General features: G+C 39.0%; 1 protein-coding gene across 1 annotated transcript in view; it reads left to right on the top strand.

Annotated features, from left to right (window-relative positions):
* The window catches only part of WNK1 (WNK lysine deficient protein kinase 1), a gene marked incomplete at both ends in the record, with an annotated part of 156,439 nt that overhangs the window by 95,401 nt on the left and 33,122 nt on the right, over window positions 1-27,916 (top strand). The window contains 12 exon segments of the mRNA XM_080705758.1: window positions 938-1,157; window positions 2,743-3,076; window positions 3,328-3,515; window positions 7,924-7,956; window positions 7,958-8,005; window positions 8,007-8,063; window positions 8,065-8,181; window positions 11,434-12,672; window positions 15,558-15,641; window positions 21,460-21,609; window positions 27,045-27,142; window positions 27,245-27,407. Of these exon segments, the coding sequence (XP_080561884.1) occupies window positions 938-1,157; window positions 2,743-3,076; window positions 3,328-3,515; window positions 7,924-7,956; window positions 7,958-8,005; window positions 8,007-8,063; window positions 8,065-8,181; window positions 11,434-12,672; window positions 15,558-15,641; window positions 21,460-21,609; window positions 27,045-27,142; window positions 27,245-27,407 (2,731 nt within the window).

A 27,916-nucleotide genomic window follows, 5' to 3' on the forward strand; every position in this document is an offset into this window, starting at 1 on the left:
TCAAAATAAAGAATAAAAAATAGGGCTGGGGGTAGGGTGTAGCTCAGAGGTAGAATGCCCCTAGGTTTTATCCCCAGTACTGCAAAAAAAAAAAAAAAAAATTGTGTTCTAGTTTTGATTATATCATTTACAATTTTTACAACTCTGAGCAAGATTCTCTATGAGCCTTTATATCCTGATAATCTGGAGATGATAATCCTACTGGATGTTGGCCAAGAATCAGACAAGATCATACATAGGATTTTTTTTGTTGTTGTTACAAAGTACTGTATAAATGGTTATGTGATATTGGGAAGTTTTTGTATTCTGTACATTACTTGCCATTAACTAATAAAATTATTTGGTTTAAAACTTGTCACTACTACCTCTTATTCATAAATCACATCTTTAAGATGTTTCGTAACTTAAGAATACAACTCAGAAGCCAGGCCTAGTGATGCACACTTGTAATCCCAGTACTTAGGAAGTTGAGACAGGAGAATTGCAGGTTTGCAGCCAGCCTCAGCTTTAATCCCAGCTTCAGCAACTTAGTGAGACCCTGTTTAAAAAACAAATATTTTAAAAGGGCCAGGGGGATAGTTTGGACATAAAATGTACCTGGTGTCTATCCATAGTACCCCCCCCCAAAAAAAAAAAGTACAGTGCTATAAACACTATTCAAATGGACTAATGGAGAAATGAATTTAAAACTTCCCCTTGTTTTTAAGTCTTTTTTTTTTTCTTATATAAATAACAATAACCAGCCTCATTTAAAAATTACCTTTTCAAGTTGTGCATGTCCCAGCACCGAAAAGGCTGGGGCAGGAGGATCAATTGAGCCCAAGAGTTTGAGACTAGCCCTGGCCACATAATGAAACCTCTATCTCAAAAACAAAAAGAAAATTGAAATTTAAATTAATGACATTTTACTGTTGTTTCTTTTCTCTCTCTTTGTAAGATATTCTATCAAGGACCTTTTGAACCATGCCTTCTTCCAGGAGGAAACAGGGGTACGGGTAGAATTAGCAGAAGAAGACGACGGAGAAAAGATAGCTATTAAGTTATGGCTACGTATTGAAGACATTAAGAAATTAAAGGGAAAGTACAAAGACAATGAAGCTATTGAGTTTTCCTTTGACTTGGAAAGAGATGTGCCAGAAGATGTTGCTCAAGAAATGGTAAATTGGCTCTAATCAACCATCTAACAGTTGATGTAGATTTATTTACATTGATACTGTTGAGTAAAAAGCAGTTTACAAACTGATGTACATAGTATATACTTGTCAACATAAAATGCTATTGGCCCCAACTGTTAACTTTGAATAATAAGGTTTTCCTGTGAGTTTTTGTTTCAGTCCATTCCTTGTACTTTTTGTATCATTTTGATAATGGGTTTGGATTTTATAGTCTTTTTTCAAAATTATTTTTCTTTGAGGAAAATAAGGATGGATGAGAGAGAGGTAGAATGCATTCTGAGGTATTTTGAAAGTCAATACCGTTGAATGACTCTTAATTTAAGACTTTTCAATTAGAGTGAAAGTTGTTTCTAAATATTGTTTAGCCTTTGATTAGAAATGAAGTAAACCTTATAAATAGTAGGATTATAAACTATTTTTACTCTGAAGGAAGTTTTTCAAAAATTTGTTAATAGGCAGCCTTTATGTATCCTTACCTAAAGTATACCTAAAACACCATTTTCCCAAAAGGAACCCCTTAACAATTTTAGGCTTACAGCAGTGTCTAAAATAGGCAATCAGCCAGACATTGTGGTGCACACTTGTAGGGGAGGCTGAGACATGAGTATTACAGGTTTGTTGCCAGCCTCAGCTACTTAGTGAGGCCTTCCACAACTTAGTGAGACCCTGTTTCAATATAAAGAATAAAAATAGAACTGGAGGTATAGCTCAGAAGTAGAATGCCTGCCTGGGTTTCATCCCTAGGATTGCAAAAAATAAATAAATAAATAAATAAATAAATAAAATAAAATAGCCAGTTATCATGCAAAGGAGCTGACAGAGTTCCTCAACTAGGATTTTTAAGAACCTTTCAATAGTAGCTACCTCAGACCAAAAAGTCTGGTATGAAAGAGTTACTTTGAGCTTTTTGGTGTTTTGATTTTTAAAAATCCTTCATATACTTGCCACAATTATCTTAACTAGATAAGTGGTTGCCTAGTGAAAGTAAAAGCAACACAGAATACATGTGAGAGGGAAATAGAACTGAATATCTTACTTGTTTTGGGAACTGTGGGTTTTGGTGCCCCATTTTTGTTTGTTTTGTTTTTTGTTTTTTGTTTTTTGTTTTTTGTTTTTGTTTTTGTTTTTGGTACTGCGGTTCCTGGAAGCCCTTCTACCTCCGTGCTACACTCCCAGACCTATTTTATATTTTTATTTGGAAACAGGGTCTCTTAAGCCAGCGAGGCTGGCTTCGAACCTGTGCGATCCTCCTGTCTCTGCCTCCCAAGCATGGGGATTAAAAGCGTGCACCACCACGCCTGGCTTGTGCCCCATTTTTTTGATTGTTGTAAGGAGCAAATGTACATCTACATTTTAAGTTTCTACAAAGATTGTGGTGCCCACCCCTCAGGTGTCTTCCATGATGGTAGGGAAATGTATAATGCAGTGATTTCATAGCTTAAGACCAGGCCCAAGAGTAATTCCTTCCCTTTCTTACCTACTTTTCTACATTGATATTTTTGTTTTATTTTGGGGTTGTTTTCTCTTAATAGCCTGGTTCTTCCTAACATATGGTTTTATTTTGTAGGTAGAGTCGGGGTATGTCTGTGAGGGTGATCATAAGACCATGGCTAAAGCTATCAAAGACAGAGTGTCATTAATTAAGAGAAAACGAGAACAGCGACAGTTGGTACGAGAAGAGCAAGAAAAAAGAAAACAAGAAGAGAGCAATCTCAGACAGCAGATTGAACAACAATCAAGTGCTTCCCAGACAGGAATCAAGCAGCTCCCTTCCACTAGCGCCGGCATATCTACGGCTCCCACCACTTCAGCTTCAGTTTCTACACAAGTAGAACCTGAAGAGCCTGAGGCAGATCAACATCAACAGCTACAGTACCAGCAACCTAGTATATCTGTGTTGTGTAAGTATTGAACACAGGGACATTCTACCACCTTTGAGTTATACCCGTAGCCCTATTTTTTACTCTACATTTTGAAATAGGGTCTTGCTAAGTAGCTGAGACCTCCTGACTCAGACTCCCAAGTGCTGGGATTACAAGCGTGTGCCACCACACTCAACCTAATGATGCTTTTAATGTAATGAGCCTAGAATGTGATAGGAAAATATTTACCTTTTTGTAACTTCTCTTTTGGTGATTCATTTCTCCTTCAGCTGATGGGACAGTTGACAGTGGTCAGGGATCTTCAGTTTTCACAGAATCTCGAGTGAGCAGCCAACAGACAGTTTCATATGGATCCCAACATGAACAGGCACATTCTACTGGTGCAGTCCCAGGGCATACAGCTTCCATTGCCCAAGCACAATCTCAATCCCATGGGGTATATCCACCTTCAAGTGTGGTAAGTGAATGCCTAAGAGAATGTAATACTACAATAAGAGCAAACAGCTTATCAGCTAAATTTAAATTTTTTGTACTATTCAAGAAGCAATGTGAACATAAATATAAATAGTGTATAGTCATCACTCCATGTCCATGGATTCAAATATTAAAATGTTAAAAAAAATTTTGTATCTGTACTGAATATGTACAGAAATTTTTGTCATTATTTTCTAAGGAACAAACCATAGCTATTTACATAGTGTTTACATTATATCAAGTATTAGAAGTAATCTAAGGATGATTTAAAATATACAGGAGTGTGTGTGTGTGTGTGTGTGTGTGTGTGTGTGTGTGTGTGTGTGTGATGTGAATAGTACACCATTTTATATAAGGGACTTAGACACCTCCAGATTTTAGTATGGGAAGATCTTGAAACATGAAGCAGCTATGTACATGATTTGATCTAGTCTGTCTGACTAAAGGTAATATTCTCAGCACTTGAGAACTAAAACTGTTCAAAGAGGCATAAGTTAGACATACAGATGGTTTGGGGTGGGATGAGGAGAGTTTTTCAAAAGCTTTTAATGATTAAAATAACTACTAAGCATTTTTTGTAAGATATCTTATTGTATAAAACACAGGTAAGACCTTCAAACCATTCTAGAATGCTGCATGTGAGTACTCTGGAGTAAAGGAATTCTTTATTTGTATTACCATTTAATTTAGCGCTTGTATTTAGTTAATTATCAGTTGCTCTGCGTGTTCCTGCCTTTAAAGTCTATGTTAGACACAAGTTCCTTGCCCAGTATATGTTCATTTGCTTTCCCCTTTATTTGGTATCTTATTTTATGCTGATTTATTTTCAGAATCAATTTATGGAGTTCATTTTATGAAATATTTTATGCTTGTGTATATATGTATATATACACATGCTGTCCACTCTTGCTTTTCAGGTAGAAAATGTTAAGGTAGATGATCAGATAATACCCCATTCCTTTTACCTGCTCTCTGTGAAGTCTTCAGAGGAGAATAAAATATATCATCTGTCTCAGAAAGGAATCAGAGAATAACTGGTCATTTTATAGTGCTTATTTAGTGAGGTCTTTAAGCAGACTGATTTATTTCCCCTTCTTCTAAGAAAGCTTTTAATTTGAACTTTATGAAATTCTTGCTCTTCATTAAATGAAAATCTTTCTCTGAAAATACTTGTGCTTACTCTGCTCTTTTATGTTACAGCTTAGAATAAAAGATGTTTATTTGTTTCAGAGTCCATTGATTAGTCACTGGGTAGGTCCAAGATGAATGGCCACAGTAACACAGGATAACTACTAATGTACTAATTTTTTAAACAGTCTACTTTCTAACCTTTGAAGTAATTAGATAGAGTAGAAAAACTTTATGAACACTGCATAGAAGATGTATTTCTGTGTTCTGACAAATATTACTTGTCAGCATTTCTTACCAGTTCCTAACTTTGGTTTAATTAATTTGTTTTCTGAGTCATCATAACTAGATTTTAAAAAAAATTTAATCTCTTGACTTCCCTTATTGCAAGGTTCTGAACAATGGTCTCTTAGAAAAGGAAATGGAAGCCGGGTGTGGTGGCGCACACTTGTAATCCCTGCACTTGGGAGGCTGAGACAGGAGGATCACGCAGGTTCGAAGCCAGCCTCTTCTGGCTTAAGAGACCCTGTTTCCAAATAATAGGTCTGGGAGTGTAGCCTGGAGGTAGAAGTACCCTGGGTTCCATGCCCAGTACCACCCCCCCAAAAAAAAAGGAAAAGGAAAGAAAATGGAATAATTATTTATGAAGATTATAACGTATTTGATCTACTAATGTACCTATATTTATTTGATGTTTCAAAATCACCTCTTACCTTTAAATGACAATAGTCATGAAGATATTTGAAGAATTATTAAGGATTTTAAGGAATCTTGTCTTTTTTTTTTTTTTTAAGGGGGTTACTGGGGATTGAACCCAGAGGCATTCTATCTCCAAGCTATACCCCTAGCCCAATTTTACTTATTTGGAAACAGGGTCTCACCAGGTTACTCAGAGCCTCACAAAGTTGCCAGGGCTGCCTTTGATCCTGCAATCCTTCTGTCTCAGCCTCCCAAGTCACTGGGATTACAAGTGTGCACCACCACACCCAGCTGAAATTTTGTAATTCTATTACTGTCTCGTTCAATAGAGAATGTACTGTGGCATACAGTACTATGTAAATTAAAAATGAGATTTTTTTTAAATTAGAAAAAGAGTGAAAAAATGGAACAAGGAAATATAATACTCATGATGGTACTGCTGCTGGGCCACAATTTGGCTCAAAGCATTTTCTATGCAGCCAGTTTAACACATTTGCTCCAGACAACCTTACAGTATTAGACCTATTATTTTGTAGCTATTTAGCCCTTTTAACCCTTCCTGAGGCACCTCAAACTTTGGAAACCTAAGTTGAATCCTTGCTATACCTTAAAAAAATTATTTCTTTAGAGAGTCAAAGTGTAGATTTATTTCATTTACTGTTTCAGTAAAAGTACAGAATGTTTACTGCATCCAATTGTGTATTTCTTCCAGAAAGGTATGCTTTTTTTCCTAGTAGATAATGACCTTTTATCTTTGCAGAGAAATATTGTCAAGTATAGATAAAATAATGTGAGTGAACAAACCAACAGTTTTTTAAATCTGGTGCCTTCTTATTGTAGAATTAAGAATTCTTGCCGGGCATGGTGGTGAACACTTGTAATCCCAGCATTTGGGAGGCTAAGACAGGAGGATCACAGTTCGTGGATAGCCTTAGCTACTTAGTGAGGCCCTTTGCAACTAAGTGAGATCCTGCTTCAAAATAAGGAATAAAAAATAGAGCTGGGGGTGTTGCTCAGAGGTAGAATGCCCCAGAGTTTTATCCACAGTACTAAAAAAAAAAAAAATTTCTTTGTCAGATGTGATGATGCACACCTGTAATCCGGGTACTTGGAAGGCTAAAACAGGAGGATCCCAGGTTTACAACCAGCCTCAGCAACTTAGCGAGACCCTCTACAACTTAGTGAGACCCTGTTTCAAAATAAAAAAGAAGCCAGATGTGATGGTTTCTGCTTGTAATCCTAGTACATGGGAGGCTGAGAAAGGAGGATCATAGGTTTGTTGCCTGCCTCAGCAACTTAGTGAGGCCCTTCACAGCTTAGTAAGACCTTCATTTCAAATAAAATAATAAAATAGGTGTGGCCGGGCGTGTTGCCACAGGCTTTGTAATCCAAGTGCTTAGGAAGCTGAGACATTGCAGGTTTGTGGCCAGCCTCAACTACTTAGGGGGCCCTCCATAAATTAGTGAGACACTGTTTCAGAATAAAGAATAAAAAATAGGGCTGGGGTGTAGCTCAAAGATAGAATGCTCCTTGGTTTCATCCCCAGTACCGAAAAAATAGAAAGAGAAGCAAGGCGTGGTGGCACACTCTTATAATCCCAGTGCTTGGAAGGCTGAGGCAGGAGGATCGCATGGGTTCGAAGCCAGCCTCAGCTACTTAGTGAGGCTCTCAGCAACTTAGTGAGACCCTGTTTCCAAATAAAATAGGTCTGGGAGTATAGCCCGGAGGTAGAAAAACCCTGGCTTCCACCCCCAGTACCAAAAGGGGGGGGGGGTGTGGGCGGGCGGGTGGGCGGGCAGTGTAGCTAGGAGGTAGAATACCCCTGGGTTCAATCCCCAGTACCACAAAAAAAAAATAAATAAATAAATAAATAAATAAATAAATAAATAACGATGATACACTAGGACACTACTACACTAGGACAGGGGACTAGGACTGCTACATTAGGACAGGGGATGTAGCTCAAAGATAGAATACCCTGGGTTTCATTCTACCATCACAGTCAGTCAATCAGTAAATACGTTTGGGGTATAGCTTGGAGGTAGAATGCCCCAGAGTTCAATTAACAGTACACAGAAAAGAAAAGGGAAGGAAGGAAGGAATCCTTTTCTCAAGTTTCTGCAAAATAACCCAATCTTATGATCTTCCAGATCTTGTATTTTAAGCTAATAGAATATATTCTTATTTAATCTTACTAAGTTTGCTGGAATCACAAGCTATTAATACTATTTTTTCTGTCTGCTGCCTTCAGTCATTCAGTCTTTCTTATTCATGTAGTCACAACATTTGGTGTTATTTCAGAATATTCAGGATAATAATTGATCCCTACTAACAATCATAAGAAAACCTATACTTGACCAACAGAATAGAAAGAATAGTTGTGATCTGCCAGGTATGCTTTGGGGAGTTAACATCTCTCCTAAAAAAAACTAAAAATAAAAATTTTCAACTTGTGGAATTGGGGAGGATGGAACATTTCTTTATGTTATCTATGCCCTGTTATCATTGTACGTTTATTTTGTTTTCAAAGTACTGTTTTTCATGTGTGTTTGTTTTCTGTTTAGCCTCGTCGTGGCCGTAGCATGTCGGTTTGTGTTCCCCATCTTTCTGCTGTTCCCTCTCTATCCCGCATCTCTCCCAGTGCTCCTTCCACCCCACCACCAGTGCTGTCTGCACCTCTTTCTCCTTCCCTCCTTCGGACTGCCCCTGAGGAAACTTTTGCCGAAAAGCTTTCTAAAGCATTGGAGAGTGTCCTGCCTATGCACTCTGCCTCCCAGCGCAAGCACCGACGCTCCAGCCTGCCTTCCCTCTTTGTCAGTACTGTATGTAACTGTGAACTTCCTGACAAATGAAAAACTATTACCAGTGAATACATCCAGGCATCAATTTTAATAAAATTGAATAAAATATAGAACTAAGCTATAAACTTGGTTTATATTATATTATGCTTTTTATATTATGCTTTTAGGATACCAGTTATTCCTATAAGAAACATTTTTGTAATATGGCTTTAAGGAAAACTAAAAAGCAAGGAGGTAATGAGAGAGTGCTTATATCTTTGACACATATTAGTACATGTCTAACAAAATTTAGTTTTTATTATATTTTCTTCTTTCCCACTGATAAATTTTATGCATTTTTATATCATAGGAAAACAAATGTACATTATTTCATTTTTAACTCATTATTGACTAAATCAAAAGCAAATTTTACCAAACATTACCCAAACCTGTTTTCTTAAGAGATGATTATGAATGAAGCTAGACGAGTCTTTAATTTTTTTAAATTATAATCAGTGAAGAGTAATCGAGGAATGAAATGTGGTTTTAGTTTGCTAAAACTAATTTGAGAGCTGGGCATGGTGACCCATGCTTGTAATCCCAGCATATTTGGGAGGCTGAGACTGGAGGATCACGGTTTGCGAACAGCCTCAACTACCTAGTGTGGCCCTTTGCAACTCAGTGAGTCCCTGTTTTAAAATAAAGAATAAAAAATAGGGTTTCATTCCTAGTACCACACACGTAAAAAAAAAAAAAACTAATTTGAGTAAAACTTGATTTTTTTTGTAATCATTTGCATTAAATATGTCAGCAAACTAAGTATAAAATGTTCCCTCATGGGAAGTAGTTTTTCTAAAGTTAAATAGGATGGGGCCTTAACTTTAAATGAATACGTTAGATCCATGTATAGTATGTATGACTTTCTTTGGCTCCATTAATGTCTATAATGATCTGTCTTAGGATTGCAAGTTCAAAGCCAGCCTCAGCGACTTAGTGAGACCTTGTTTCAAAATAAAAAACAAAATAGGGCTGGGGTGTAGCTTGAAGGTAGAAAGCCCCAGGGTTCAATCCCCTGTACCACCACACCCCGCCCTCGCACACACACATACATACAGCCCTGTCTTTTTAAATTGTTTTCATTGCTGTGGGACTTTGCTGCTGCTTTTCCAAATAGGGAATATAATTAACAATCTGAATTAGCAGCCCCAGAATCTTCAGATTTGTTACTTAAGAGAAGGACTAACTGTTTTATGCCTTAGGGATACACCTTGAATTAACAGCAATAAAATGGGCATTGTGATTCAAAACTGTTATGCCCATTTCTAACATGACAGGGATCTTCCTTATTAAAAGAATGAAACTTGAGCTCAGCATGGTAGTGTACACCTGTAATCCTAGTATTTGGGAGACTGAGACAGGAAGATTGAAGGTTATAAGCCAGCCTCAGCAACTTAGCAGTACCCTTAGCGCTGCACAAGACCTGACAGTAAGTTCGAGGCCAGTCTCAGCAACTTAGCAAGATCTTGTTTCCAAATAAAAATAATATGGGTCCAGGGGAATGCAGCTGAAAGGTAGAATGCCCCTGAGTCCAATTCCCAGCACCACACACACAAAAAAAAATGAAGCTGAAAAAAAAATCTTTTAAAAAGAGTCCATGAGCTGGGCGTGGTGGCGCATGCTTGTAATCTCAGCATTTGGGAGGCTGAGACAGGATCGTGGTTCATGGCCAGCCTCAGCTACTTAGTGAGGCTATTTGCAACTCAGTGAGACCCTGTTCCAGAATAAAGAATAAAATAAAAATAGGGCTGGAGGTGTAGCTCAGAGGTAGAATGCTCCTGGGTTCCATCCTTAGTACTACCAAAAAAAAAAAAAAGAGTCCATGAGCCAGGTGTGGTGGCACACACTTGTAATCCCAGTACTTGGGAGGCTGAGACAGAAGGATCACAGGTTCGCCACCAGCCTCTTAGTGAGACCCTGTTTCAAAATAAAGAATAAAAAATAGGACTGGGCTAGCTCACAAGGTAGAATGCCCCTGGGTTCAATTCCCAGTACCAAAAAAAGTCTTTACCAGTGAATTATTATTATTATATATTACTTATATTTGGCAAGCTGAGATTCTAAATGGAGAGCCTTTAATCCAGAATTGCTTCTGAAAACAAATGTGCTGTTTAATCAAGTTAGCTATCATTTATATTATCTATTTCACCTGACAGATACTATCAGAATGAGAAAATGTATGGTATTCAGCCATCTCTAACAATCAGGATTGTGGCCATTTTGTGATTTGGCATCCGAAATATATCTCATGTAGTAGAACTATTAACTATTATCTAGTTTGGAAAATATATTACCATCACTAGACAAGTAGTTTGTCTTTTATTATCCACCAAAAATCTCTTAAGGCCGGGCGTGGTGGCACACACTTGTAATCACAGCATTTGGGAGGCTGAGACAGGAGGCTCGCGGTTCACAGCCTCAGCTACCTAGTGAGACCTGTTTCAAAATAAAGAATAAAAAAATAGGGCTAGGGTTGTAGCTCGGAGATAGAATGCCCCTGAGTTCTATCCCTTAGTATCTTAAAAAAAAAAAATGCCGGGCGTGGTGGCGCACCTTTGTAATCCCTGCACTTGGGAGGCGGAGACAGGAGGATCGCACAGTTTCGAAGCCAGCCACGCTGGCTTAAGAGACCCTGTTTCCAAATAAAAAAGTATAAAAATAAGTCTGGGAGTGTAGCCCAGAGGTAAAAGGGTTTCCAGGAACCTCAGTACCACCAAAAAAAAAAAAAAAAAAAATTCTGATGAGAAGTATTAAGTTGATAAAGGCAAACTTAGTAAAGATTATAGATTGTAGGTAAACTTAGTATAGTACTATAAATTGAATTACACTAATTACATTTTAAATTGTTGGGCCTATTGCCCTTTAGTTCTTATTAACCGATTTTTAGTTCTATTAACCGATTTTTATTCATATAGTTTTTAAGTCTTAATCATTAACATATTAGTTTTGAGTAAAATAGAAAATCACTTAGGGAGTTTATCCTTTTGCTTTGAGAGAGGAAAGTTGTGGGAAAGCAGCTCTTATCTAATGCAAAGAATCTCACAAGTTGATTTCATTGGCCCTGGATGTATTTAATGGATTTTTATTATGCACATAATTTCCAAAAGCATTGTTATTTTTTATTATAAATTTAGTGTAACCATTTCTTAGGGTTACACAGAACTATCCAGTTGTGCATGTCTGATGTAATTTTACATATGAATGTATGAATTACTTGTCTTATTCATGTTGATACAGCCTCAGTCCATGGCGCATCCGTGTGGGGGGACCCCAACATACCCAGAATCACAGATATTTTTCCCAACTATTCATGAACGTCCAGTTTCTTTTTCACCACCTCCCACCTGTCCACCGAAAGTAGCCATTTCCCAGCGGCGTAAGAGCACCTCCTTCTTGGAAGCCCAAACTCGTCACTTCCAACCCCTGCTGAGGACTGTTGGCCAAAATCTTCTTCCACCTGGTGGCAGCCCAACTAACTGGACACCAGAGGCCGTAGTTATGTTGGGTACTACAGCCGGTAGAGTAACTGGAGAGCTATGTGAGGTACAGGTCCATCCTGTGTTTGAGCCAACTCAAGTTTACAGTGACTGTAGACCTGGACTAGTACTTCCAGAAGAACCTCATTATTTTATTCCTCAGGAAGCAGTATATCTAGCTGGGGTACATTACCAGGCCCAGGTGGCAGAACAGTATGAGGGCATTTCATACAACTCACCAGTACTCTCAAGTCCTATGAAAGAGATAACTGAACAGAAGCCAGTACAGAGGGGCCCTACTTCAAGTTCTGTCTTTGAATTTCCATCTGGACAGGCTTTCCTGGTAGGACACCTTCAGAATTTAAGATTAGATTCTGGATTGAGTCCAGGATCACCCTTGTCTAGTATTTCTGCACCTATCAGTACAGATGCTACACGTTTGAAATTTCATCCAGTCTTTGTTCCTCATTCTGCACCCGCTGTGTTAACTAATAGCAATGAAAGCAGAAGCAACTGTGTATTTGAATTTCATGCTCAAACACCGAGCTCTACTTCAGGAGAAGGAGGTGGAATTTTATCTCAACGTGTTTACCGAAATCGACAGGTTGCATTGGACTCAAATCAGGAAGAACTGCCTCCTCAGTCAGTTGGATTACATGGGCACCTGCAGCCTGTGACTGAAGAACAGCCTAATTACCATGCCCCAGAATTGAGCATTTCTGTGGTAGAGCCTATCGGACAGAACTGGCCAATAGGAAGCCCTGAATATTCAAGTGATTCCTCACAAATCACTTCTTCAGATTACAGTGATTTTCAGTCACCTCCCCCTACAGGGGGGACAGCTGCACCTTCTGCTTCTGACGTCTCATTACCCTTTATCCGTCTGCCTCAGACAGTGTTACAAGAATCCCCACTTTTCTTCTGTTTTCCCCAAGGAACTACATCTCAGCAGGTCTTATCTGCTTCATTTTCTTCAGGAGGATCTACACTCCATCCACAGGTTATAGGAAAGCTTCCACAATTGATTTAAACTACCCTATTATGCACCATTAAGTTTAAATTTTCTATCCCTTGTTTCCCTGAATTATGTATTTATGAAGAATATTGTTTTTGTAGTAGTCTCCCCATCTTTTGGGGATTATAAATTTCTCATAAAATATGAAGCAGAAGGAAACCGACTTGCCTATAATGTTTGCAAACCCATGGAAAAGAACACAAAAACTAGAATTTTTAGTCACATTAAAATCAGTGACGTCTGTTCCCATATATGGTATTTTCAACTAGTGAAAATTCAGTTGTCTATAAAGTTGACTTAGCATTGATTATTTAAGTATAGTAAAATATGATATACTTTCTTCCTCCAAACACTTTAAATAATACAAAAGGATAGCTTTTCTTTAAAATGAAAAAAGTAGAATATAGTGAAAACTTTTTTGGTGTAGTTGTAAGAATTAATACACAGAATTTTCATTAGAATAGAGACTCTAAAGAGAAACATCTTAAATATTTGAATTAACAAAAGAAGATGCCTTTTTGAAATGGCATCAAACTAGGCTGGGCGTGCTGGCGCACGCTTGTAATCCCCGCGCTTGGGAGGCTGAGACAGGAGGATCGCGCAGGTTCGAAGCCAGCCGCGCGCGCTGGCTTAGGAGACCCTGTTTCCAAATAAAAATGTAAAAATAGGTCTGGGAGTGTAGCCCGGAGGTAGAAGGGCTTCCAGGAACCCCAGTACCACCAAAAAGAAAAAAGAAAAGAAATGGCATCAAACTAGTCACTGTGTATTCGATAACCAAATAAAATTGTAATCCATAAAATCAAGAACTGGTTCTAATTTTAGCAACCTAGTTAAAATCTAGTGGGTGATGGGTATATTATATTTTTGGATGAAGACTTTACAATGTATGTTGCATGGTCTGGAACATTGAACATCTCAGACCGTGTTTTGTTATTTATATGCATGAGCATATATGCTGTCATGCAAGTAAAGACAAAATAAGGGCATATATTCTTTTGATATGTATTTTTAAATGTCTGCATCTTATAAAATCGACATAGGAGACTATAATTATATATTCAAGACATCATTTGAATCTTCTAAAAGTATTCCACTCTTTATAAAATATTGTATGTTTATTTTCTATTTTCATTCTATGTTCTTCCCATCAAAGGCATAAACAACTTCAAAAATGTAAAGTTTCAAATACTTGAAGTATGACTAAGAAACAAAAAGATCTGGAAACTTAAACTATACTATATAGGCATGGTATATATTCACTCAGTGCTCAAGTTGTTTTCCCCTACTTTAAATATTCTTTAAGCCTTTCTAAATAAAATTTCAAATGCAAAATAGTTAAGCCAGGCATGGTGGCACATGTCTGTAATCCCAGTACTTGGGAGGCTGAGATAAGAGGATCTCAGGTTTGAGGCTAGCCTTAGGAGCTTAGCAAGACCCTTATTTCAAAATAAAGATAGCCAGGTGCAAGCTTGTAATCCCAGCACCTGAGAGGCTGAGACAGAAGGATCATACAGTTTCAAAGCCAACCTCAGCTACTTAGGCTCTCAGCAACTTAGTGAGACTGTTTCCAAATAAAGTATAAAATAGATCTAGGAGTGTAGCCCAGAGGTAGAAAAGCCCCTTGTGATCCACCCCCAGTACAAATAAATAAACAAAGATAAAAAATAAAATAGGGCTGGAAGCCAGGTGTGGTGGCACACACTTAAAGTCCCAGTCCTGGGGAGGCGGAGACAGGAGGATCATGGTTCGTGGCCAGCCTCAGCTACTTAGGCCCTCTGCAACTTAATGAGACCCTGTTTCAAAATAAATAATAAAATAGGACTAGGACCTGTAGCTTGGAGGTAGAATGCCCCTGGGTTCAATACCTAGTACCAAAAATAAATAAATAAATAAATAAATAAGTAAATAAATTAAGGCTGGAGGTGTAGCTCGGAGTTAAAATGCTTCTGGATTCAGTCTGTAGTACCAAAAAAAAGATAGTTATTTTACAAACATTGCAGAAGGAATGAATGTTTATAATAAGTTGCAGTATAATGTGATATATTCATGTAAGCTTCAAAGAATCTCATCTAATTGAAATGGAACAAAAAGGTAGTATCCTTTTCATTTCTTTAACCTATGTATGTCTAGTCCCTCATTCATTTCTCACTTTCTCAATTCTATTTTAGACCTCTTGATAACTACAACACATTAGTTATGGTTTCTCTTTTAACAGCAGTGACATTCTGGTTTTGAGAATTCTTTGCTATAAGGGGGGGGTTCTTTTTTAGAATATTTAGTAGCCATTTCTGGTCTCCACCTACTAAATGCTAGTAGCAGCCATTTGCCCCATTTTTGACAACCAAAAATGGCTCTAGATATTGCCACATCTTCCCTGGGTGACAGCCATTGCTGCAGATACTTAATAGTTGATTATGACAGATTTTTACATTTTTTGACAAGTTCCTATGGCACTACAAGAAGTAGCAAAAAGAACCAAATGAGTTGATAATCAGATGCCTTTTTTCTTTAATTGGTTGTTCAGATTTAGAAATGTTCATGCTGATAGTCTTACCACTTTTCTCCTGGCTATTATGTGTTCAATAACAGTTGTGTAGTGAATCTGACTTATTCTAGCCAGCTAAAATTACAGCCTGCACATCAGTGATAGGTTTTTACTGTCAGTGATTATCACATGGAATGGGATCAGAACTATTCTTCTCTAAATTTACTTCTCTTACAAAAGATATCTTAGAGGCCTCTCCCATGCATACTTAATCAAGATGTTTCATTTGGACCAAGCAAACTTTGTGGAGCTTAAATATTTATTGAAAAAGTCTGACCTGACTTGCTTAGACCTTCTCTAATTTGTTGTTTTCAATTCTCCCCAGGCACAGGGGCAGAGCCAGGGTCAGCCATCTTCAACTAGCTTAGCAGGGGTTGCATCTTCCCAGCCTCTCCAACATCCTCAGCAGGTGAGAACAATGCATCACTACGTGTTATGGATTAGCAGTAACCAAAATACTATTTCACATATTTTGTAAGTGGCTTGCTAAATTTTTGAAAGGGAAACTAAGATATGTAACATTTCTTATGTTCAGTAGCGGTATAAGAAGTGTGTGTGTGTGTATTGTTAGTTTGAGTGATTGTGATCCTGGGGATTTAAACCAGGGACATTCTCCCTCCAAGCTATACCCCAGCCTGTTTTATTTTTTATTTTGAAACAGGCTCTCACTGAATTGAAGAGGGCCTCACCAAGTGGCTGAATCTAGTGTTATACCTGCAATCTTCCTATCTCAGCATCCAAAGTATTGTGATTCTAGGCATGAGCCACATGCCTGGCTAGGAATATTACTTTTAAAGTACTTTTTTATTAAACTTTTTATTTGGAGCCGGGCATGGTTGTGCATGCTTGTAATCCCAGCATTTGGGAGGCTGAGACCAGAGGATTGTGATTTGCAGACAGACTCAGCTACTTAGTGAGGCCCTCCGCAATTTAGTGAGACCCTGTTTCAAAATAAAGAATAAAAAATTGGGCAGGGAGTGTAGCTCGGAGGTCAAATGCCTCTGGGTTCCATCCCCAGACCCACAAAAAAACAAAAACAAAAAAAAACTTTTTATTTGGGGAGTTTTGTTTAAAAGATCCAAGGAAGCCAGGCATGGTGGTGCATGTTTATAATCCCAGTTTTCAGGAGGCTGAGACTGGAGGATCATGGTTCACAGACTGCCTCAGCTACTTAATGAGGCCCTTTGCAACTTAGTGAGACCCTGTTTCAAAGTAAAAAATATAAAATAGGGCAGGGGATGTTGCTCGGAGGTCGAATGCCCATGGGTTCCAGACCCACCCCCCCAAAAAAAAAAAAAAATCCGAGGAACTCAAGAAATGAGATTAGTGCTGATATATTCAGCAGTAAAATTTATAATCCTGAAATTAAATATAGTTCAGCAGTAATGTTGTAGCAGTTTTTGTTTTGTAGTAACAGATTAAGCTCAGGAGCATTCTACCTCCAGAATAAATCAGGAGCCTTATTTTATTTTTTATTTTGAAACAAGATCTCTCTAGGTTTCTGAGAGTCTTACTAAGTTGCTAAGGCTGCCCTTGAACCTTTGATCCCCCTGTCTAGGCCTCCCAAGTATTGAGATTACAGGCATGCGCCACCTGCCCATCTAGTAGTAATTATTTGCAAGAAAATTATACTCTTTTGTCATAGTGAAGTCTTTGTAAATTTTTTACTTCATGATGAACTACCTTATTAATAGTTCCCCAAGTGTGTATTTTTTGGGTTTTGTTGTGGTAATAGGATTGGACCCAGGGGTATTCTGCCTTCTGAGCTATACCCTCAGCCATATTTGTATTATTTTTTGTGTGTGTGTGATACTGGAGATGGAACCCAGGGGCATTCTACCTCCAAGCTACCCTAGGCCTATTTTTTTGTTCTTTATTTTAAAACCTGGTCTCACTGAGTTGCAAAGGACCTAAGTAGCTGTGCTGTCCGCAAATCATGATCCTCCTGTCTCAGCCTCCCACCAGCTCTATTTTTATTCTTTATTTTGAAACAGGGTCTTACTAAGTTGCAGAGGCCTCACTAAGTAGCTGAGGCTGGCCATGAACCTACAGTCCTCCTGTCTCCGCCTCCCAAGCACTGAATTACAAGTGTGCGCCACCACACCCAGCTCCTAATTAATTTTTATTTGGAAACAGGGTCTTGCTAAGTTACTGCACTCTTGATTTTAAACCTGCTAGCTTCCCTGTCCAGAGTACTGGGATTACAGGCATAAGCCACAGCACGTGACTCTTGAGTATATTTTTTAACTACTAAATTATAAACTAGCTTCTATTTCCATTAATTTGGGGAACAAAGGTTTTAATTCTTATTACAAATGACCTTTTTTCGATCTAGCATATGGATTAGATATCAGTTTCAGGTTAGGTTTTCTTTGTACATGATAAACATCACTTAATGCAGTTCACACTGAAGGGATTGATTAGTTTGATTATACATACATTTACTTGATGACCTATATGTTAGAGAATTTAAGGTCTGGGAATTACATATTGTCTTACTACTGACCTTTCTTCTAAATAGTTCCTGGATTTATATATAGTTATGGTTAAATTCAAATAGTCACGTTTTTGTTAACCTTAAAAAATTATATACTTTTGACACCCCTTAAAAAAATACAAATTACAATGTTTGTAAAACTGGTTAAGGGCAGAAGCACTGTCATGGGTACCAATCTCTTAATTTGCTTATGTTTGGACATAGGCCAATATTAATAACTGAGCCAATTAAAGTCTGGACTCTTTTTCCTTCTGCAAAGGAATTTGTATATTATGTATATGTATACATAACACACAGACATATAAATATATATACACACACAAATTACTGCTAAGCGAAGAAGACAGTGAAAGAACTTGCCTCAAACCTGCAATCCTCCTGCCTCGGCCCCCCAAGCATATGCCACCACACTTGGCTGGTTTTTGGTATTTCTAAGTGGGAAAATGAAATTATCTTAGCGTTACCTTAGAGATGGATATCTTAGATTCTGCAAAAATAAATAATTTAATACCTATTTAAAGAATACACTATCAGGCTGGGCATGGTAGTACATTTCTGTAATCTCAGTACTTGGGAAGCTGAGAAAGGAGAATCACAGGTTTGAGGCCAGCCTCAGCATTGAGATCTTGTTCCAAAATAAAAAAGGGCTGGGGAGTTAGCGATTTATTTTATTTTTATTTATGTGTTTTGCAGTATTGGGGATGGAACTCAGAGGCATTCTGTCTCTAAGCAACACCCCCAGCCCTATTTTTTATTCATTTATTTTTTGTGGTGCTGGGGATGGAACCCAGAGGCTTTCTACCTTTGGGCTACACTCCCAGACCTATTGTATATTTTGTTTGGAAACAGGGTCTCACTAAGTTGTTGAGAGCCTCACTTAAGTAGCTGATGATGGCTTTGAACCTGTGAAATCCTCCCAAGTACTTGGGATTGCAAGCATGTGCCACCAGACCCGGCTTCATCTAACTTTATAATTGAATGTTGTGTGTGTGTGTGTGGTTTTTTTTGTTTGTTTGTTTTTTGTTTTTTGCGGGTCTGGAGATGGAACCCAGGGACATTCTACCTCTGAGCTACACCCTCTGCCCTATTTTTTTAATTCTTTATTTTGAAACCGGGTCTCACTGAGTTGCAGAGGGCCTCACTAAGTAGCTGAGGCTGTCTGCGAACCGCGATCATCCGGTCTCAGCCTCCCAAATGCTGGGATTACAAGCGTGCGCCACCACACCCAGCTTTATAATTTTTTTTTATTATAAACAGTGGAAATTTGAATTTTAAAATAAAATGTTGCCGGGCGTGGTGGCACACGCTTGTAATCCCCGCGCTTGGGAGGCGGAGACAGGAGGATCGCGCAGGTTTGAAGCCAGCCGCGCTGGCTTAAGAGACCCTGTTTCCAAATAAAAATAATATAAAATAGGTCTGGGAGTGTAGGCTGGAGGTAGAAGGGCTTCCAGGAACCCCGGTACCACCAAAAAAATAAAAATAAAAATAAAATTTAAATTAGTTATGAAGAGCTTTGAAAGTTATTATAAAGTTCAAATTTTTGTTAGGCAAAAGCAGGGTAGAGGGATGTGTTGGCTCACACCTGTATTTCTAGTACTTGGGAGGCTGAGACAGGACCCACAGGTTCAAGGATAGCCTCAGCAACTTAGCAAGACTTTCAGTAACCTAGTGGGATCCTGTTTTAAAATAAAATAGGGCAGGTTTGGTGGTACATTCTTGTAATCCTAGTACTTGGGAGGGTGAGACAGGAGGATCATGCAGGTTCGAAGCCAGTCTCAGCTACTTAGTGAGGCTCTCAGCAACTTAGTGATAACCTGTTTCCAAATAAAATGCAAAATAGGTCTGGGAGTTTGGCCTGGAGGTAGAAGGCCCCTGGGTTTCATTTCCAGTACCACCAAAAAAAAACAAAAACAGTCTGGGTGTGGTTGTGTAAGGTTATAATCCCAGTACTTGGGAGGCTGAGACAGTAGGATCCAGGTTTGCAGCCAGCCTCAAGTACTTAGAGAAAACCTCCCTCTGCAACTTAGTGAGAATTTGTTTCAAAATAAAGAATAAAGCTGGGCATGGTGGCACACACTTGTAATCCCAGCATTCAGGAGGCTGAGACCAGAGGATCGCGCGGTTCACGGACAGCCTCAGCTACTTAGTGAGGCCCTCCGCAACTTAGCGAGACCCTGTTTCAAAATAAAGAATGATTAAAAAAAAAAAAAAAAAGGACAGAGGATATACCTCGAAGGTCAAATGCCTCTGGGTTCCATCCCCAGACCCGCAAAAAGAATTAAAAAATAGGGCTGGGGGTGTACCTCTGAGCTAGATTGCCTCTGGTTCAATCCCTAGTATCACTCTTGAGGGGAAATAGGGGAACATTAATTTTGGAGGTATAGTTCTTGTTTTCCTGGCTTGATTTATTACAAAGTCTGGGATTTAGGTACAATTACATATTGGTGGAAAAATTATACAAATACCGAACTTTGCATATTCTTTTTGCCCCACTTTGAGTTGAATGATTGTATTCTTGGTTTAAAAAAAAAAAAAATTGCCAGGCGTGGTGGTGCACGCTTGTAATCCCTGCGCCTGGGAGGCAGAGACAGGAGGATCAAGCAGGTTTGAAGCCAGCTGTGCTGGCTTAAGAGACCCTGTTTCCAAATTAAAATATAAAAAATAGGCGTCTGGGAGTGTAGCCCGGAGGTAGAAGGGTTTCCAGGAACCCCAATACCACCAAAAAAAAGTAAATAAAACTTTGTTGTTCCAATAAAATGAACAGTCTGAGTTATTACTGCTAGTAAATGGTAAAGCTAAAATTAAAAACTGTCTTCTGCAGGAAGATAAAAGGTTGAGGCCAGCCTCAGTAACTTAGACACTGTTTCAAAATAAAAAATAAGCAGGGCATGGTGGCACACACATGTAATCCTAGTACTTGGGAGGCTGAAACAGAAGGCTCTTTACAAGTTGTATAGGCAAGGCCCTATACAACTTAGTCTTACCCTATTTCAAAAATAAAAGGAATAAACAAAAAATAGGGCTGGGAGTATAGCTTGTAGGTAAATCCCCCTGGGTTCAATCCCCAGTACCAAATAAAATTAAATTAAATTAAAAGGAGTGGGTTGTAGCTCAGAATTAGAATGCCTCTGGCTTCAGTCCCAGTACAACAGTAACAAAAAAGTCTTCTGTGAACTCAGTGTTTTTCTTACTGTTTTATAACTATAACCAGGCTAATTATACAGTTGATAGAATAGGATCAAGGAAAGGGATTAAAGGAAGAGACTGGATTAGTCTGTTTAGGAGCCAAAGTGAGAGCCAATACCAGAAAATAGAACAAAGAGGATGCAAGGGTTGGGGTGGAGTAGTGCGCTATTTGGATATGGTATCTAAATGTCTTTGTACAGACCTCTTGTGTGAGTGAGGTTAGTGTTGAGTGAGAACCAGTGATGACTCTAGATTTGGAGCATAAGTTAGTTTCTCTTAGTGATACCATTACAAATAAAATGACATTAGCATCATCTACAGACACTGGGAGCTTTGATTAAACATACTTCCTTAGAAACATAATTAGTTGAAATAAAGCAAACATAAGCTGGATATAATGGGACACTACTGTAGTTCCAGCTACCTGGAGACCGGGAAGTGGGACCAAGGAGTTCAGATCAGCCCAGACAAAAGCCCAACATAGCAAAACCCCAGCCTCCCTCTTCCACACCCCAAATGCTGAATCATTATATTTTATTCTTAGCAGCCGGGAATACAGCAGACAGCCCCTTCTCAACAGACAGCACAGTATTCACTTCCACAGACAGCATCCTCCAGTGAGGCCACTCCTGTACAGCCAGTGAGTCAGCCTCAGGCTCCACAGGTTTTGCCTCAAGCATCAGCTGGAAAACAGGTAAAACTCTTGTTTTCTTATAAGATGCTAAAAGAGATCTTCATGTGACTTGTCTTTTCAATGAGATGAACTTCTGTCTTTTCTACTAATAGTGAAATATCTGTTGAAGTTGGTTAATTCCACCTCATTATTACATTTCATTTCAGTTTTTTGGGAGGCTGAGGCAGGAGGATTGCATGTTCAAGGCCAGCCTGGGAAGCATAGGGAGGCACACTCTCAAGATAAAATAATAAAGGATCGCACAGGTTCGAAGCCAGCCACGCTGGCTTAAGAGACCCTGTTTCCAAATTTAAAAAATATATAAAATAGGTCTGGGAGTATAGCCTGAAGGTCGAAGGGCTTCCAGGAACGCCAGTACTACCAAAAAGAAAAAAGTGCTTTAGTAAAGCTGGGCGTGGTGGCGCAGGCTTGTAATTCCCACTCTTGGGAGACTGAGACAGGAGGATTGTGCATGTTCAAAGCCAGCCTCAGCTACTTAGTGAGGCTCCCAGCAACTTAGACCCTGTTTCCAAATAAAATATAAAAATATGTCTGGGAGTATAGCCCAGAGGTAGAAAGCCCCTGGGTTCCACCCCCAGTACCACCCAAAAAAAAAAAAAAAAAAAAAAATGCTTTAGTAATGGAACCTCTACTCTTTTTTTTTAGGTACTGGGGATGGAACCCGGGGGCGTTCTACCTCCAAGCTATGCCCCCAGCACTATTTTTTATTTTTTGAAACAGGGTCTCACTGAGTTACAGAGGGCCTCACTAAGTAGTAGCTAAAGCCATTCACGAACCAAGATTCTCTTGTCTCAGCCTCTCAAATGCTGGGATTACAAGTGTGTGCCACCGCACCCAGCTGAATCTCTACCATTCTTTAGAAATGTGTCAGTTGTATCTTGTATTCTAGGTTTGAAGCCTACTTTATTTTCATGTAGGTTTTTATATGTTTCCTTCTTTATTGCCCATTGCCAGCAAGTCATAAAAACTCCTAGCCAGGCACCATGGCACATATCTATAGTCCCAGTACTTGGGAGGCTAAGGCAGGAAGATTAAAGATTCTAGGCCAGCCTGGGCAATTTACCAAGACCCTTTCTTAGTCTAGCTCACTGGCAGAATGCTCCTAAGTTCAGTTCCCTTACCACATATCCACATACACATACACAAGACCGTACATGAATGGTGCTCTTTTTTCCACCTAAGTAGTTCTGATCACTTGAAAAGTACCTTATAGAAAGTATTCTCTTCTGAATGGCCTTTTTCAACTTCATTGGTGTCATTGTGCTTAAATATGTGCTCAGTATATTTTTACTGTCATATTTCATTGTATCTGAGATACTGCCAACTGTAAAATGCACTACTGTTTATGTACCACCAAGTACATACTGAAACATTAATTGTAAAATATATTTCGATTTTTCAAATGCTAAAATGACCAGGTAGCAGAGTAGAGATAATTTTGACATAGAATCAGTGAAATATGTTAATTATACCTTTTTTTCATAGAGCTGTGTTAGACTTCTGTGGAAAAAATATAGATGAAATCTAAATCTAATGTGGAAAACATTACATTTGAATTTCGCTAACTACTCTAATAGTAGTCATAGATATAGTAACAAGAAACATGACAGTGGATTATAGTATACAAAATGTATGTTAATAAAGCTCTTAAAAACAACAACAGCAGAGCACAGTAACACACACCTTGTAATCCCAATACTTGAGAGGCTGAGATGGGAGGATCACAGGCTGGATCCAGGCCAGCCTCAGCAACTTAGGAGACCCTGTCTAAGAAAGGATTGGAGGTGTAGCTCAGAGAGTTCTCAGTAATACACACACATATAAAACCAAACCCTTGCCTATGGAAATGTCCTCTTTTTATTGTCAATGATGAAACATTAGCAAAATTTTCTACAGTAAAAGGTTTCTAACAGTGTCTTCTGCTCTCCTTTTCCTATTCTTATGTGGCATATTAACTTACTCTAATATATTCAGGATTTTGTTTCCTTTTTTGGCTAATATACAAATCTTGCTTTTGGCAGCTTTGCTTAAAAAAAAGTCTGTCTTTTTTTTGTTTTTCTTTACTTTCCCAGCTTCCAGTCTCCCAACCAGTACCAACTATCCAAGGCGAACCTCAGATCCCAGTTGTGACACAGCCCTCAGTTGTTCCAGTCCACTCCGGTGCTCATTTCCTCCCTATGGGACAGCCACTCCCCACTTCCTTACTCCCACAGTACCCTGTCTCTCAGATTCCCATATCCACTCCTCATGTGTCTACGGCTCAGACAGGCTTCTCATCCCTTCCCATCACAATGGCAGCTGGCATTAATCAGCCTCTGATGACCTTGGCTTCATCTGCTACAGCATCTGCGATCCCAGGGGGATCATCTGTGGTTCCTAGTCAGCTTCCAACCCTTCTGCAGCCTGTGACTCAGCTGCCAAGTCAGGTTCACCCACAGCTTCTACAGCCAGCAGTTCAGTCCATGGGAATGCCAGCTAACCTTGGACAAGCTGCTGAGGTTTCTCTTCCCTCTGGAGATGTTCTATACCAGGTACTGCTTTAGCTAGCAAAAAGGAGGGCACTAGAGGGTTTGATTCCAATGATAGACCATCAAGAACTTAAATCTAGATATGTTGGGTATCAGAAAAACAATAACGAGCCAGGCGTGGTGGCGCACGCTTCTAATCCCAGCACTTGGGAGGCTGAAACAGGAGGATTGCAGAGGTTTGAAGCCAGCCTCAGCAGCTTAGTGAGGCTCTCAGCAACTTAGTGAGACCCTGTTTCCAAATAAAAATATAAAATAGGTCTGGAGGTGTAACATAGAGGTAGAAGGCCCCTGGTTTCCATCCTCAGTACCACAAAAAAAAAAAAAAAAAAAGAACAACAACAACAAATGTTGCTGGTCTCAACTAGGGAATCTAAAATAATAAATGTTCTAGGAAAGAATGGAATGATGATATCTGATTCCTTATTCATTTTTCTCAAGACACAACTTAGAAAAATGATTTAGTATTCAGTGAATGCTAGATTTCATTAATGTATATATATCAGGTTGGGTTAGTTTTGTGTTTGTTTTGTTTTTTCTTTTCGCGAAACTGGGGGTTGAACCCAGGGGCATTCTACCTCTGAGCTATATCCCCAGCCCTATTTTTTATTCTTTATTTTGAAAAAGGGTCTCACTGAATTACAGAGGCCTCCCAGTCAGGCTGGTTTTTTGTTATTGTTTTGCTTGTTTGTTTGTTTGTTTGTTTTTTATGTGTAAGTGGAGTAAATAGAGTAGGCAACATACTATCAGAAGAAAAGAAAAGAAACACGGTGTAGTGAAGCACGCTTACAATCCCAGTACTTGGGAGACGGAGACAGGAGGATTGCAGGTTCATGACTAGCCTCAGTTACTTAGTGAGGTACTCTGCAACTTAGGGAGATCCTGTTTCAAAATAAAGAATAAACCAGGCATGGTGGTGCGTGCTTCAAATTCCAGTACTTGGGAGGCTAAGCAGAAGGATCTGCGTTCACAGCCAGCCTTGGCTATTTGATGAGGCACTCTGCAACTCAAGAGAGACCCTGTTTCAAAATAAAAAATAGGTCTGGGGATGTAGCTCGGAGGTAGAATGCCCCTGGGTATAATCCCCCCTACTGGAAAAAGAAAAAGAATAAAAAATAGGCCTGGGGGTATAGCTCAGAAGTAGAATATCCCTGGGTTCAGTCCCCAGTACTGCAAAAAAAAAAAAAAAAAACTTTAGGGTTTTAGATTTAGAAGACTAAATTTCAGTAATATGACTAGAATGACCAATACCTCAAAGAGTTTGTATTCTTCCATTTAAAATTGGCCAGAAACTGGATGTCTTTTTAGAAGTCTATAAATCCTATCTATATAAAATCCAGAAAGAGAATACCAGCAGTTTAAAGTATGCTTATAAACTGGGCATGATCATATATGCCTCTAAGTACTTGGGAGGCTAAGATAGGAGGACTACTGGCTTAAGGCCAGTCTCAGCAACTTAGTAAAACCCTGTTTCAAAAATAAAAATATTTTAAAAAAAATAAAAGTATGATAGATAGCTATTTCCCTCCCCAAATTGAAAACAGTCTACCATTTCATTTTAAGAATGATCTTTCAATGTTCTTTAGATAATGAGGCGTGGTAGGGCACACCTGTAATACCAATACTTGACAGGTAGAATGTTTTACTCTAGCCTCAGCAACTTAGTGAGACTCTCAGCAACCTAGCAAGACCCTGTTTCAAAAACCATAAAGTAAAAATGGCCAAGGTTGTAGCTTGGAGGTAGGGGGGAAAATGTTCCCTTAGGGGAAAAAAATGTTCTTTAGATTAGACTATTAGTAAGAAAATAGACAACTATTCTTCTTTGCTGTATGCTTTTTTTTTTTCCCTCCTTTTTTGCATGTCTTGCAGATTTGCTAATTTGTTATCCCAACCTGCAATAACTCACCTTCCTCATTTCTGTCACAGGGCTTCCCATCTCGACTGCCACCACAATACCCAGGAGATTCAAATATTGTTTCCTCTTCCAGCGTGGCTTCTGTTTGCATCCATTCTACAGTACTGTCCCCGCCCATGCCGACAGAGGCATTAGCTGCACCGAGTTATTTTCCTACAATGGTGCAGCCTTATGTGGAATCAAATATTTTGGTTCCTATGGGTGGTATAGGAGGACAGGTTCAAGTGTCCCAACCAGCAGTGAGTTTAGCACAACAAACCCCCACTACATCCTCCCAGCAAGCAGTTCTGGAGGTAAATTGAATTGTTGCATGTTTATTCACAAAACATATATATATATATGATGGTATAAGAACAACAAAGGTGAAACATAGGCTCCCATGTTTTAGAACGCATTTGGAGACTATGTCAAACTAACTTCTGAATGACTTTTTTTTACAGCAGAATGAAATGCCAATGTGGGGGCCTTGTTGCCACTGGCTGTTCTGTTGGGAAGTGAGTGTGCTTTGGAGAAGATTAACCCTATTAGCACTTCACTTCTCTAGCTAGTACTTTAGGCATTACTCTTGTCCTTTCACAAACTCTTGCCATTGGCAGTGATAGAAGTATCTATCCTACTGTGCTCTCAGCAGTCATTTTTGCCCTACTAGGAGAAAAACCTGAGTTCATCTTTGCACTTTGCTCTGCCTGCCCTATTGCACTTCTGGTAAGATGCTTGTCTGCATGGCAAGTTTTAGTTTCACACTGTCTAGCAAATAGGTTGGCTGACCTCACACCATATAGTCTATACCAGAGACTAGCTTTAAAAACTTATTTTGGAATTTTAGGATCACTGTCTAAAGATGCTGAATATTGAGAATTACTATTAAATTTACTGCTTCTAGGACTTAGGAGAGGGATGGGGGGAAGAAAAAAAGAAAAGGGAACTTATTGGGAATGATAAATGATAAATAAACATATTACTGCCGAGATTTGAAGTCTGCTTTCTGTTCACAGGGTGCTCAGGGAGTCTCTCAGGTCACTCCTCCAGAGCCAGTTCCAGTAGCACAGCCACAGCCTACCCAACCTGTCACATTGGTTTCTTCTATAGACAGGTATTTATAACTAAAACCTTCCTCAGGTTTGCAGGTAGGATCGTATGAAACCTCAGAATAGTAAGCCCTTAAATCTCATTGTGAACCAAACTTTTTTCACAGTGCGCATTCAGATGTGGCCTCAGGTATGAGCGATGGCAATGAGAACGCCCCGTCATCCAGTGGAAGGCACGAAGGGAGGACGACAAAACGGCATTACCGAAAATCCGTGAGAAGTCGCTCACGGCATGAAAAGTCTTCACGCCCCAAATTAAGAATTCTGAATGTAAGTAATGATTTGTGACATTGGTATTATTGAAGAAATTTAGCATTCAGGAGAATTTTAGAGATCATCAAATCCAAACCATTGACTTCATTAAAAAAAAAAAAAAAGTAGCCAGGCGAGTGGTGCATGCTTGTAATCCTATCCTTCAGGAGGCTGAGACAGGAGGATCACAGTTCTTGGACAGCCTCAGCTACTTAGGGAGGCCCTTTGCAACTCAGTGAGACCCTGTTTCAAAAGAAAAAATAAAAAATAGGGTTGAGGTTCTAGCTCGGAAGTAGCATGCCTCTGGGTTCTATCCCCAGTACCGCAAAAAACAAGATACCTTTCTGTTCTTTGTGTGGTGTATAATTTATATAGCATTCCTCTTGTCTAATTTTCACAATTCCTTTTACTAATCATATTTTTAGATAGGAAAAATAAAAATATTGTTTATTAAGCTATAATAGGGTCAGCCGTTACTGTAGTTTAAGTAATTCTTAAGACTCAGCTGAATTAATGAAAGTTTAAGA

This window comes from Muscardinus avellanarius (assembly GCF_963383645.1).
Source record: "Muscardinus avellanarius genome assembly, chromosome: 11".
Lineage (NCBI taxonomy): Eukaryota > Metazoa > Chordata > Mammalia > Rodentia > Gliridae > Muscardinus > Muscardinus avellanarius.